Here is a 12,999-nt window from a genome sequence, read left to right as displayed (position 1 = left end):
AGCAATCTCCGCAAATACGTCCATTGTGTCCGTTTGCTTTGTCGCTGGTTCTTCGTACCTGTTTCCTTGATGTTGCAATAAGGAGTTAATGTTCATGTTTTTAAATTGAATTAGATGAGTAGATGACACCCACTTCGTCTTAACTGGTAACGCCACGTGCTATTTTAATATCTTACTCTTCGGAACTCTGCTTTTCTTTTGCTTTTTTTTATTGCCTGGCGAGTTTGCCCATCAATGCCTGTCTTTTCCGTCTTCTGCCGATGTCGTAGTTTGCAAATCAATAACAAGGGAACAGTTTTTTTAATACCCTAAGAAGTCGATGCGTGTATGTACGTACATATGTATGTATTTATTATCCAATCTAAGTAATAAAAAAAATCGCTTAGATTGGTGGACGACCTCACAGCCCGCCTGTCTACCTGGTTTTAAGTAGTTATCGGAGCCCATGGACATCAACAAAGTTATACCGCCACCCACCTTGAAATATAAGTTCGTCGACCTGTACGAGTTGTTAATATGGGGAATATTATCAACTAATTAAGCGGTAATTAGGAGCCGAAACAGGATAAATTTGAGGATATGGTATCTATTATAAACGTGGTTTACTGTGGATGGTTACCGAAAACCGTTTTTCAGTAGTACACCAATGCTCTATTCTCAACACTTTAGTCCACGTTGCTATTCACACAGCCGAAAATAGGCAGGAGTGGCGCAGGATAACCCAGGAGAAAGTTATTAGAGAGTCGACTCAAGGAGGAGGAGTACACCAGTCAAGCGTTTCGAAGTTTTACTTCGTTAGGGTATCTCGTCAACCGGCACGCAATCTCAGCATCTTCCCGTCTATTTCTGGCACGAAGCAAAAGCGTTCCTATCACAAGGACGCGACGGTAGCTAATACAACTGAGGATTCTATTCTGAAGATGGAGCATTGACGGAATTAATAAATGAATAAACAAAAATATTTTATTTCAAGACATCATAGTCTCATAGTGTGTTAGTATTACAAATAACTGAAAAACTATTTGAGTATATTTTCTTATTGCTTACATGGGTGGACGAGCTCACATCCCACCTGGTTTTAAGTGGTTACTGGAGCCCATAGACATCTACAACGTAAATGTATCACCCACCTTGAGATATAAGTTCTAAGGTCTCAAGTATAGTTACAACGGCTGCCCCACCGAACGCAAACTGAAACTCCTTACTGCTTCACAGCAAAAATAGGCAGGGTGCTGGTACCTACCCGTGCGGACTCACAAGAGGGCCTACCAACATTAAAGTATTTAAGTAATTCTATCAACTTCGTCCCTGGCAACCTCATCAAACAGCATGTAGAAATGTAACTTGATGAACCTACCCAGTGTCAGTCCATCCAGTCTTTCTGCTAATACCCTCCAGATATTGTTGGTGCTTCCTCTTACTCTACGCATAATGGACGCCACCTTTTTGCGCATTATCGCGAAATAGTCATCAGTGTGTGCATCCCATCCGTAGTAATATACAGCAAAAAATAACAAATCAAATAGCACTGTAATTATTACGGTAAATGCTTAGTGCGAGGTTTTTGACGTTCTCGACAGCGTAAAAGTTAACCCAATTTTGTATGCAGTTGGAACAGCGGCCCTAGCGGCAAACTTACGCAAACGATCCCGTTTCATACAAATATGAGTTAACTTTTACGCTATCCCATTCCCGATCCTGCGGAAAGAATGGAATGCAGTCGACGTCGCCCAAAACACGTCATCTCCGATCCTCCCGATCCACTAACGGTGCTTTTAGGTACTTCAAGCACCGGTCACCGTTCTCGTCGAACCCGTCGCTTGCGACGAAGGGTTCGACGAGTAAATTAACCCTCAGACACAGCCCACTGAGTTTCTCGCCGGATCTTCTCAGTGGGTCGCGTTTCCCATCCGGTGGTAGATTCTGCGAAGCACGGCTCTTGCTAGGGTTCGTGTTAGCAACGTCGTCAGGTTTGAGCCCCGTGAGCTCACCTACTAGTTAAGGTTACGCTGGAATAGCCTCTCAAGGCGACCAGCTTAGGTAGGAAAAAAAATCGCTGTCGAGAACGTTAAAAAACTCGCACTAAGCACACAGAACTGTAAGTTTGGCGGCGCCATTCACCACATTTGAACGTCCATTTGACCTGGAGCACGTAACGCATTGCTTAATTATACATGGCTTTGACCTGGACAGGCCACAATTGAAATGTAAGTGCATTTGCCCTTGACTTTCGTTATATAACTGCACAAATAAACACGCTGAATGTATTGTTGAGAATAATTGACGCAATCAATTTCGGCTACTTATTAACCCTTTTAGTGCTGTGTTTATTTTCAGATATTTTCCAAAAATAGGCTACAGGATTTTTGAAAAAAAAGTATCTTTTAAAGAAATTTTGATTAAATTTTTTTACAGAAATCAATGCTAAATTCACAGCAAAATAATTTTAAATGGTTAAAACGTTATAGATGCGCAAACTAAGACACGTCCGTACATGTCGATACGTAAACTACCCAAATATTTATCAAACTACCCAAATATTTAGTTAGTATTCAGACGCTCCGCATTTTGTACGCATTGCCCCCATTGTTGATCGAAGCCCCCAAAGCGTGAACACCTCGCAGGAAGATCAGCCCCTGCCTGAAAAAACAAGGTCGACGGTCCAAGTCTGGTTTGTCGGATCCGAAGCCCATAAAAAAAGGATAAAATATAACGAATCTAAACATAAGAGAAATAAATAATAAGAGATAATATATTTTATTGCCCTTGTAGGCAGACGAGCATTCATGAGCATAGACAGGCGAAAGCATTATGGTAAGTGGTACCGTCGCCCATGGACTTCAGCAACCAGGGGTAGAGGCAAGCCGTTGCCTACAGTTAATCTAAATTATAGCTAAAGAAATGCTCAAACTTAAATGTTTCAGTTACTTTTTCACGACCGCTAACCCTATACTACACTCAATAGTGCATTTCATGTTGTGATCTGGTGGTGTGTCTATGGAATTTTGTTACCAACTATCCAAGGTTTCTGCACTTGTCCATTGATCTAGTGCAAGAATGAGGAACACGAGGCCCGTCAAGTATTTCTAAAATTGAATTTATTTTATCGACTTTCTCCCATCAATTCGGTTTTTCTGTTCTTTTATTCTTTTTTTTTGTATTTTTTTTATTCTAATGTTTATTATGAATAAAGTTTTATATAATATGTGGGGCCAGTCAAAAAAATTTAAAATTTTATTTAAAATAGTTGCTCATCCCTGATCTAGTGCAATAAATAGAATGATGATGGTGGACCGGATCACGAGTTTCTTCAACTTAACAATGCCATTCATGACATTACTATTCAATAATACTTCCACTGTCGTAAATCATATAAAAAAAGAATGTGGTGTCGTGGGACACCAGGTAGGAACGAAGTTCCTTCGGCTAATGTAGAATCGACACAATTTGCAAAAAAAAATCGTGCTCAATTTTATGTAGGTTATCTTGATTTTTCTCTTAAATTTTGCTGATTAGTTTTTATTTAAGTATAGGAAAGTATTTAGGAAATTCAGTATTTTAGGAAATAATAAATTACGTAAAATAGAAAGAGAATGGATGAGAGAACGAAAAGAAAGAGGGAGACAGAGAAAGGTATTATACACTACTCGCTTGTGTATGCGACTGTCGCGCCTGCGCACGTCGCATTTAACGGTTTTATTCCACGCACTTTTTTCCACGGATTTTTTCTTACGGTTTTACTATCACATTTTTTTCAGTTCGGTCGCCCAAACTTTCCCATTTCATTTCCCATTAAACAAAAAAAATGTCTTCATACTTAATATAATTTTTTTAATCTCTGCGATAACCTCATGACTGCGGCATTACAAGGAACGGGATTTAATGTAAGAACGATAAAATATGTACGTAATTACATTTATTAAAATATATTTATATATACGTTATCTATTCAGCGCGTTGTAATCGTTTTAGGTTTGAGTTAAATTAATTTGGATTCAATCTTTAATATGACACTTTCTGTTTACGTGATTTTCGTGTAAAATAAATACTTTTTTTTTCATTGCTTAGACCACCACCCCGCCTATTTCCGCCGTGAAGCAGTAATGCGTTTCGGTTCGAATTGTGGGGTAGCCGTTGTAACTATACTGAGACCTTAGAACTTATATCTCAAGGTGGGTGGCGCATTTACGTTGTAGATGTCTATGGGCTCCAGTAACCACTTAACACCAGGTGGGCTGTGAGCTCGTCCATCCAACAAAGCAATAAAAAAAAATTTATGCCACACACCTTGAGATATAAGTTCTAAGTTCTCAAGTATAGATACAACGGCTGCCCCACCCTTCAAACAGAAACGCATTACCGCTTCACGGCAGAAATAGGCAGGGCGGTAGTACCTACCCGTGCGGACTCAGCGTTGTCAGGATATTGTAGTAAGTTAGGTTTAGTCGTCGCGGCCTAAAGGATAAGACGTCCGGTGCATTAGTATCTAGCGATGCACCGGTGTTCGAATCCCGCAGGCGGGTACCAATTTTTCTAATGAAATACGTACTTAACACATTTTCACGATTGATTTCCACGATGAAGTAATAACATCGTGCAATAAAAATCAAACCCGCAAAATTATAATTTGCGTAATTACTGGTGCTATAGGACCTCTAGAGATCCCATTCCACGACGCCCTTCATGCGGCCAATGATCGGAGGCGCTGGCGGGACATCACAAGGAGTAAAATCGTGTCAAATTATAATGGTCACGACCCTCAGCAGTGAGGAAACGACGCGAGGAGGAGAAGATAGGACCTCTTGTGAGTCCGCACGAGTAGGTACTACCGCCCTGCCTATTTCTGCCGTGAAGCAATAATGCGTTTCGGTTTGAAGGATAAGGCAGTCGTTGTACTGTAAAAAAACAGAGAACTTAGAACTTATATCTCAGGGTGGGTGGCGGCCTTTACGTTGTAGATGTCTATGGGCTCCGCTAACCACTTAACACCAGGTGGGCCGCGAGCTTGTCCACCCATCTAACTAATAAATATATACATATATAGAATAGCAGACGACAGCCACGATTCCATAAGCTAACGGTACACTTGTGTAATCTCACGAACGTAAGCAAGTGTCTTTATTAATTTATGTCTCTGTAGCTTGATAAAATTACACTAAAAATTATCCATCACCATGCTATTTACAACTCTACTGCCACACCTCAGGCGCATGCCGCGTGGTGGCGTCGTGTGGTGTGTCAAGACGGAGCGATCTGATTGGTTGTACTGTGGCAGCACGTGCTCAAATATGACGTCATTAGGCAGAGCCGTACTCTGTGCAAGTTAGTAGGGGCTTTAAATGATTAATCGAAGGAGGAAAAAGGTTTTTTTTTGTTTGGTAATTCTGAAATCAATTCTTGGCTTTGCTTTCCAAAGGACTCCGAAACTATCGCTCGAAATGTCGACCCCAAGTATCCCGATACTCTAGGAAGGTTGCAGGGATACTCCTTGGAATTGCGGCGCCATGACAAAGGGTCCTTCTTTGCAGTGATTGCGCAAACTTGTGTCCCTTAACAGGACACAATCTCAACCAAGTTCAATTCACCCCATTCGGAGACTCGCCCCAGAGAGTTCTCCACTTCAGACACAAGTTTTGATCGTCTCTCTTGCACCACGCTCCGAGAGAGACTCTGATGGCCGATATATCGCGCATCCCCCGTGCTGTCATCTGCATAGCGATGCATGCCATCATAGAAAGCATGTCATTGATATACAGGATGAAAAGCGTGGGGGAGAGCACTGAACCTTGTGAAAAGCCAGCGTTAATGGTCATGGTATCTGAACAGTCACGTCTACAACGACCGTGATACTCCGCCCATCCAAAAAGCTAGTGATCCACTTGCAGAGACCCTCGGGGATTCCGTAAGATGGTAGCTTTGACAGAAGTGCCCTATGCCAGACCCTGTTGAAGGTCTTCGCGATATCAAGGCTCACAGCAAGAGCCTCGCCCTTGCTCTCCAAAGCTTCAGCCCACCTGTGAGTAAGGTATACAAGAAGATCGCCAGCTGAGCGACCGTGACGGAAACCGCACTGTCAGTCACTGATCAGCTGGCGATCTTCAAGATACTTCAGGAGTTGTATATTTATTATCCGCTCCATCACCTTGGAAAGCAAAGAAGTTATCGCGATAGGCCTATAGCTCGATGAGTCCGACCGTTCACCCTTCTTGGGGATAGGGTGGAGGAGGGAGGTCTTAAATGAAGATGGAATCCTGTTAGTGCAATAAGAGAGGCGATACAAACGCGTTAGCGCAGGCGTCATCTCAGGGGCGCACGTTTTCAGAACCACTGCAGGGATGCTAATAGCCTTAGTTTAATTGAGCTCGTCCGCCCATCTACAAGAAATTTAAAAAAACCAACGCCTCGCGAAAAACGAAGAAATTACTTTAATTAATTTGGGATCAAAAAACACTTCGATACGTCCTCCTGTTTACAACAATTTACGTTGACGAGTCGTTTCAACGAATGACATTTTGTTATCATGTTTTTTTTCTTCTTATTACAGCTGATAGTGTAGTCTCTCGGCTCATCCGGCCGTTGAATTAATTTAGATAATTTCGGTACCACGCCCGTATTTCTGGGGAACGAATATATTGCGTAATTGTCTAGAAATCGCGATGTTATCTTTGTTCATGTCAGTCACCTATTGTCGTTCTAATTTAGATCGTAATATAGAGTTATTCCTATCGAATAAAAGTTATGTCATTAAAATCTTCATACTATGGTCTTGTGAACAACCGAGTCACTTAGTTTTGTTATTTTAAAAGGGGAATTCATATTGAAAAATGGCATTACATAGACACGTATTGGAATGCTGTATGTAAATATATTATGTCTATTCTCACTCCTTTACTGTGCACGCGGTCAGACTGTGGAATTCGTTGCCGGCTGACATCCGAGTTTGCAAGTCTGTTTCCGTTTTTAAATACAAGGTCAAACAATTTTATCTATCATCAACCGAATGATCATGGTTCTATACTCTTCGCATATACGAGTGTTACTGTGTTACTTATAATATTTGCTATGTGTATGTGCTATAATTCTCATGTTGTATTTGTTATTTTAGTTATGTGTTATTTGTTCTACACACACTTATCACTTTTTATTATTATTCTCATTATCCTCTCGCAGGTCTGCTGGAAGAGATTTCTCAAAGAAATAAGCAGTGCCTTTGTACATAATTTTCCTATTACTCTGTACTGTGTCTTGTTTTCTGTGTGTACATAAATAAATAAATAAATAAATAAAAAAAATTTGTCGTATGCACACGAGCCCACTCCACTAAAGATCTTTCATCCTCCAGAGTGTGTTTACATAGCATTAATTTTCCAGCTAGGCAGGTCTGACTAATCTGACTGAATAATCCGAGTGGATGGACACTTAGTGGGGCCTGTGTAAAAGCTTCTTATCTCAATTAGCGTTGTGCTTACAAATTATATTTTTTTAATATTGTGTATAGACAGTAATGACATACGGCAATGAGAGGCGGTCGCTCATTAAGGGCTTTATCGGAGGACTCAAAGTTACTCAGAGAGTTACGCGCGCCCTTGATATCAAATCAGGAATGAGGAGATTCACAGAACAATGCTAGCTGATACAAGACGAAGGATTGCGGTAGCAAAAAGTTCTTGTGTGGATAGTTTGGCGACCCTCATAGTGGACCGACAATCAACCGATGGTCATCTACTGAAAATCCTAAGAACTTCACTTTTTTTTTTAATTTGTTCTTTGAGTATGATATGCAGATATTCAAACAGCCTAAACACCCTCTTGTAAATTCCGTTGTGTTTGTTAAGTACGCTCCGAAATCTGCTAATTTTCACGTTTCGGATTATTATAAAATAAAACAAGAAATATTCATATTTCATTTTTATTAAAACCATTCTCTTTAAACGAAGCCTGTATAACCATCTAAGTACATCGAATTCCTAACACATATTATAGCTACTGACAACAATACATTCTTTTTTTCGAACCGTACTTATTTAAATTGTTTTTGTTTTTTTTTTGCAACTCGTCCGCATTATTTAGCTGACAAGTCGATTCGCAAAAAGTTTGAGTATTAAATTAGGCTTCTCATACTTTTGTTTGAGTCGATTACATTCAAAAGTCTTTTGTGTGTTCGTTTTGTGAACGTTGATTATTCCAAGTGAAATGTCCATCCAAAATGGGCTATAGATACAAAACTTTTTAATGGAAATTCCGAGACAATTGTTTTTAGATTAATAGAATAGTTCGTTTAGAACCTTTGAATCTAATCAACTTAAATGTATATTATGTGTATTTTCTAAAAATGCCAACCTGTATTATGAAAGTATATATATATATCGGTTCACAATACGTAATTTTTAATGTAAATAATAAATCTAGGATAAAATACATATATTTTTTAGATATGATATTTTCAAAATAAGTTAACGTTTTTTTTTTAACAATGATCCAAACGTTATATTGTTTATTATAAATTATAGCATACAGTTTCTTCACATCACTAGTATGCTTTAGCAGGCTGCTTATTTCTATTGTTAATTAATTGTGGCTTCGATTTGAAATGACGTTCTTTTAATGAAATCGATACTTCATATATTTTTGTTTTAGTGACGGAATCTGGTTAAACGCGAGCTGTGTAAATTTTTTTATCGCTTAGATGGGTGGACGAGCTCACAGCCCACCTGGTGTTAAGTGGTTACTGGAGCCCATAGACATCTACAACGTAAATGCGCCACCCACCTTGAGATACAAGTTCTAAGGTATCATGAAGGTTACAACGGCTGCCCCACCCTTCAAACCGAAACGCATTACTGCTTCACGGCAGAAATAGGCAAGGTGGTGGTACCTACCCGTGCGGACTCAAAACACGTCCTACCAGCAGTAAAAAATGTATGAAAAGACAATGTCAGTAGCACAGCCAAGTCGCGAGCTACCGTAGAGGAATCTTCTATAGCTTCGTTTAACGAAGACCATGCTATAGCGCTTAGATTATTTTTTAAATTATTTTCACTGACAGATAAGCAAACAAATTAAACCTTATCAACGCTTATAGCATTATCAATGTCTAATGCGATGGTCATAAACACCCTTAAGATAAGATTAAGAATAAGATTTAAATTCAAATCGTAAACAAAATCATAATTGTTATGATCCGCTATTTTAGAACAGATATATACTGTTACACCCCTAAGAATTGAGTGCAGTGAAAAGTTTCGTTAAATATTAGGTGCTAAATAAAAAATAGCATTAAGATTTTTATAAGACGAAATATGATTTCGTGTCCATTACATAGACTATGAAATTTAGGTGAGGAAAGGGTGTCTAAACTGAAAATTAAAATTCTAATATTTTAAAATTTACTTTAAAAGTCTTCACGATTATTTTGTAAACTAATGATATTGGATCGAGACATACATACATATTATGTATAGTCTTAAAAATATGGTCATGGATTAAGCATGCTAAATCCTGGCTGCTATATTTAAATAAATGTTATATGTAAATAATTTTCCTCTGCTTTTATTAGATATTTCTGTGAAATTTTCGCAATAGCATACAATTTTACAACCGATATTTATAATATAGAGATGCTACCTCGGTTTGAAATGAAATATTGAAACTTTTTTTTTTGTGTTGGAATTAAAACTCTGGTTTTGCCAGTAATTAAGAACATGCTAGCCTTTTAAACTAGCATTGATTATGATACATTACCCATTATGAAATAAACTTCATGTCTACAGACATATGTACGACTATCATAACACTTTTAAAAATCGTAATAAAATGAAAAAATCACGCCTATTACATAATACAGTTCAATATATTTATTCAATATATTATTTATTATTCGTTACAATAATGAACTTCATTTGGCTCATCACTCAGCCGTCCTTCGCTTGGAAGACTAACATAAACTTTATTAGACTATCACCCCAGTTTAATGTAGATACATTCGTACTTAATGGATTCCGTGTGGGAAATGTAAGTCTCGAATTAAATAACGTTAAAACGAAAAAAAAGTCGTTAAAGTTAAATGCTAACCGGATAAAACGTAGCACATCTCTCACGTTATGCAAAAATATCTATCTATCTATATATATAAAAATGAATTGCTGTTCGTTAACTCGAGAACGGCTGGACCGATTTGGCTGATTTTGGTCTTGAATTATTTGTGGAAGTCCAGAGAAGGTTTAAAATGTAAATAAATATGAAATGAAAAAGGAATGAAATAAAAATAACAATTTTGTTTTTCCTTTGATGTGTCCGTCGTCGTTTTAAGTTTATTTTATACAAAAGCTTAGGTCTTTTATTTATCGATTGAGGCACTACGAAGTCTGCCGGATCAGCTAGTAAATAAATAAACATCACAATATGTTTCTGTGACATTATAATATCTTTTTTATTTAGATTAATGTATATTAAAAGTAGTTTAAGAAACTACAATACTTGTTATAATTGAAATTCAACATAAAACAACGCGCTTCAAATATCAATTTTATGCATATTGAAACTTTTACCTGCATTTTTTACAAAGAATTTTGACAACTAGTTGAACAAAAGTTAAAGCGTTGTAGCTATTTCGCGTGCTATTTTTTATTTGTTCGCTTAGAAATTTTTATTACAATGCTGTATTTTATTCGTTCAACCGGTTCAAATTGATGCAACCCTTTTGTTGATTCCCATGGATCAATAATTAGGTGAGCATGATTTTTTTTATGTTTTTGTTTTAGCTGAATCTAAACACGCTTGGAAAAAGATTCTAAAATTCAAACGTTGCCCAGATTATTGATAATGTAAACGAATTGCTAAAAGTTATCGATCGAAAGCATCGTTATAATATTACAAGCCCTTATGAAGACTCCCCTAGACATTGTTTTTTTGGTACAATTTTTCCTTATTAGGAAAGGCAAGGGGATCTAAGCCCATACAGCCTTACTCTCATAGACACACTGAGTTTGATTCGACGCTATAAAGGTGATTTTTGCAAAAACCAATGATGAATTTTGATGAACATTTCCATCCATTATTACCGATGTATCTACATTCTAGAAGGTCGACTTAAACACATACATTTCACTACGGCATGCACAATTACACATGTGTATACGTACGACATCTATTTCTTTTTGTTTTTTATTTTTTTATTTTTTCTCATTCCATAATACGAAAAATACACAACCGAATGTCGTTAATTATTTATTTGTGAACGTTTTAAAATCATTGTTACCGCCTTACTTAGGAGTGGGTGCTATTTAAAAGGATGTCATTATAAAAAAAAATCAACGCTTATTTTCGTGCTTATTATTTTCGTTAAATAATTACGCACGCTACGAATATTTAACCTATTTTTTTTTGGTCACCACTCTCAGCAGTTTTATTAATGTCTAAAACTCAAGAATAAAACCTGTAAGCGTTGTTATCGTTTTGTTTCATTGTACCCTTGTGAGTTTTTTTTAAACATTTGTAAGTATATAGGTTGTGAAGACCGAAAAGAGAATAAGCAAGTAGAGTAACCCTTATGAAGTGATGAAATAAAATTAGTCCATTGACAAACATAATAATAGCTATCTAGTGTGGTACTTTTTTCGGTAAAACATTATTGCATTTAGAAGGGGGCAGTAAAACCCTGCTTCCGGCATTTTACATATATATATATATTATATTTTTTATTATGAATCAATAAATCAACTTCGCGGACTTTAATGACATACATTAATCAATTAATAGCAACACATTTTTTGAAGTTGTACTTCTTGTGTCGCCTTTGAAAGAACAGGTAACAATTTGTATGAGCGTGTGACGAAATGGCCCGCCCTACGTAGCACATAACATAAACCAATTATCATTTATCTATAATTCATTTATATATTTCTTATATAATTTATTCAATGGGGTTTGTTGAGTTCATACATAATTCAACTATGCCAAAGAAGTACAACTTCTTACATGCGTAAATCAGTACACATTTTTTTTTAAATCGATCTAATGTTTCTACAACCCTTTTACAATGAATGTCCATGAAAATATTACTGTGAATATTACTATAATCAAACTAACACTGTTACATTGTTGCCACGAAGCGACACTGTAGAACTTGTTTTCACTCTTCACCACATTTTATTTAAAACAAAAATAACGAAACCTTTTATTAATCATTTTGAAGATAAAATTAGCCATTTTAATTGAGGAATAAAACACGTTCTGTCGAAATATTTGAAGGTACGTATACACTGCCGCCAAGCTATCTACGTAACGCAACGGCGTACAGCAGCACCGCCAACGAACTGCTAGTCGCGTCGTTATAACGTTATAACGTTTAATTATAACGCTTAACACTTTTATATTAGAGTTTCTTTCCCCCCGTATTTGTACAAATCGTTGTACGTCAACTGGCGTCGGGGTAGATCTCTGGGCGGTTTAACTGCATACTAGTTTTTCGAAGTCAATATTGTCACGAACTCTGTTGAATTAAAATAACGGCTAGTTAGAAAGTTATTTTCGGTTACTTTAGTACTTTTGAAGGGCGCTCTGAGGGATTATTCGAGAATTCTTTTTTTTTTTTATTGCTGGGATGGGTGGACGATCTCACAGCCCACCTGATGTTAAGTGGTTACTGGAGCCCATAGACGTCCACAACGTAAATACGCCATCCACCTATGAGATATAAGTTCTAAGGTCTCAAGTATAGTTACAACGGCTGCCCCACCCTTCAAACCGAAGCGCATTACTGCTTCACGGCAGAAATAGGCGGGGGGGCGGTATTACCCACCCGCGCGGACTCAAAAGAGGTCCTACCACCAGTAAAAAAAAATCACCAGTAATAAATTCTTTTGTATTACATCTCCTGCTATGTACAGGATCGGAGTTTTTATTTTTATTGCTTAGATGGGTAGACGAGCTCACAGCCCATGGACATCAACAGCGTAATTGCCGTCACCACCTTGACACACGAGTCTTAAAGTCTCAAGT

General features: G+C 37.5%; 1 protein-coding gene across 3 annotated transcripts in view; it reads right to left on the bottom strand.

Moving 5' to 3' along the window:
• Positions 1-7,895: 7,895 nt before the first annotated feature.
• Positions 7,896-12,999, bottom strand: part of LOC101741854 (calmodulin-A) — a 226,652-nt gene continuing 221,548 nt past the window's right edge. For all 3 annotated transcript variants that reach the window (XM_038012378.2, XM_021346267.3, XM_012697932.4), the window contains one exon: positions 7,896-12,490. In XM_038012378.2, coding sequence (XP_037868306.1) covers positions 12,459-12,490 — 32 coding nt within the window. In that variant the 3' untranslated portion in view covers positions 7,896-12,458. The remainder of the gene's footprint in view (positions 12,491-12,999) is intronic.

Source organism: Bombyx mori, chromosome 8 (genome assembly GCF_030269925.1).
Source record: "Bombyx mori chromosome 8, ASM3026992v2".
Classification (NCBI taxonomy): Eukaryota; Metazoa; Arthropoda; class Insecta; order Lepidoptera; family Bombycidae; genus Bombyx; species Bombyx mori.
Note: the sequence above shows the minus strand (reverse complement) of the source record. Positions and strands in the feature narration are given on the sequence as shown.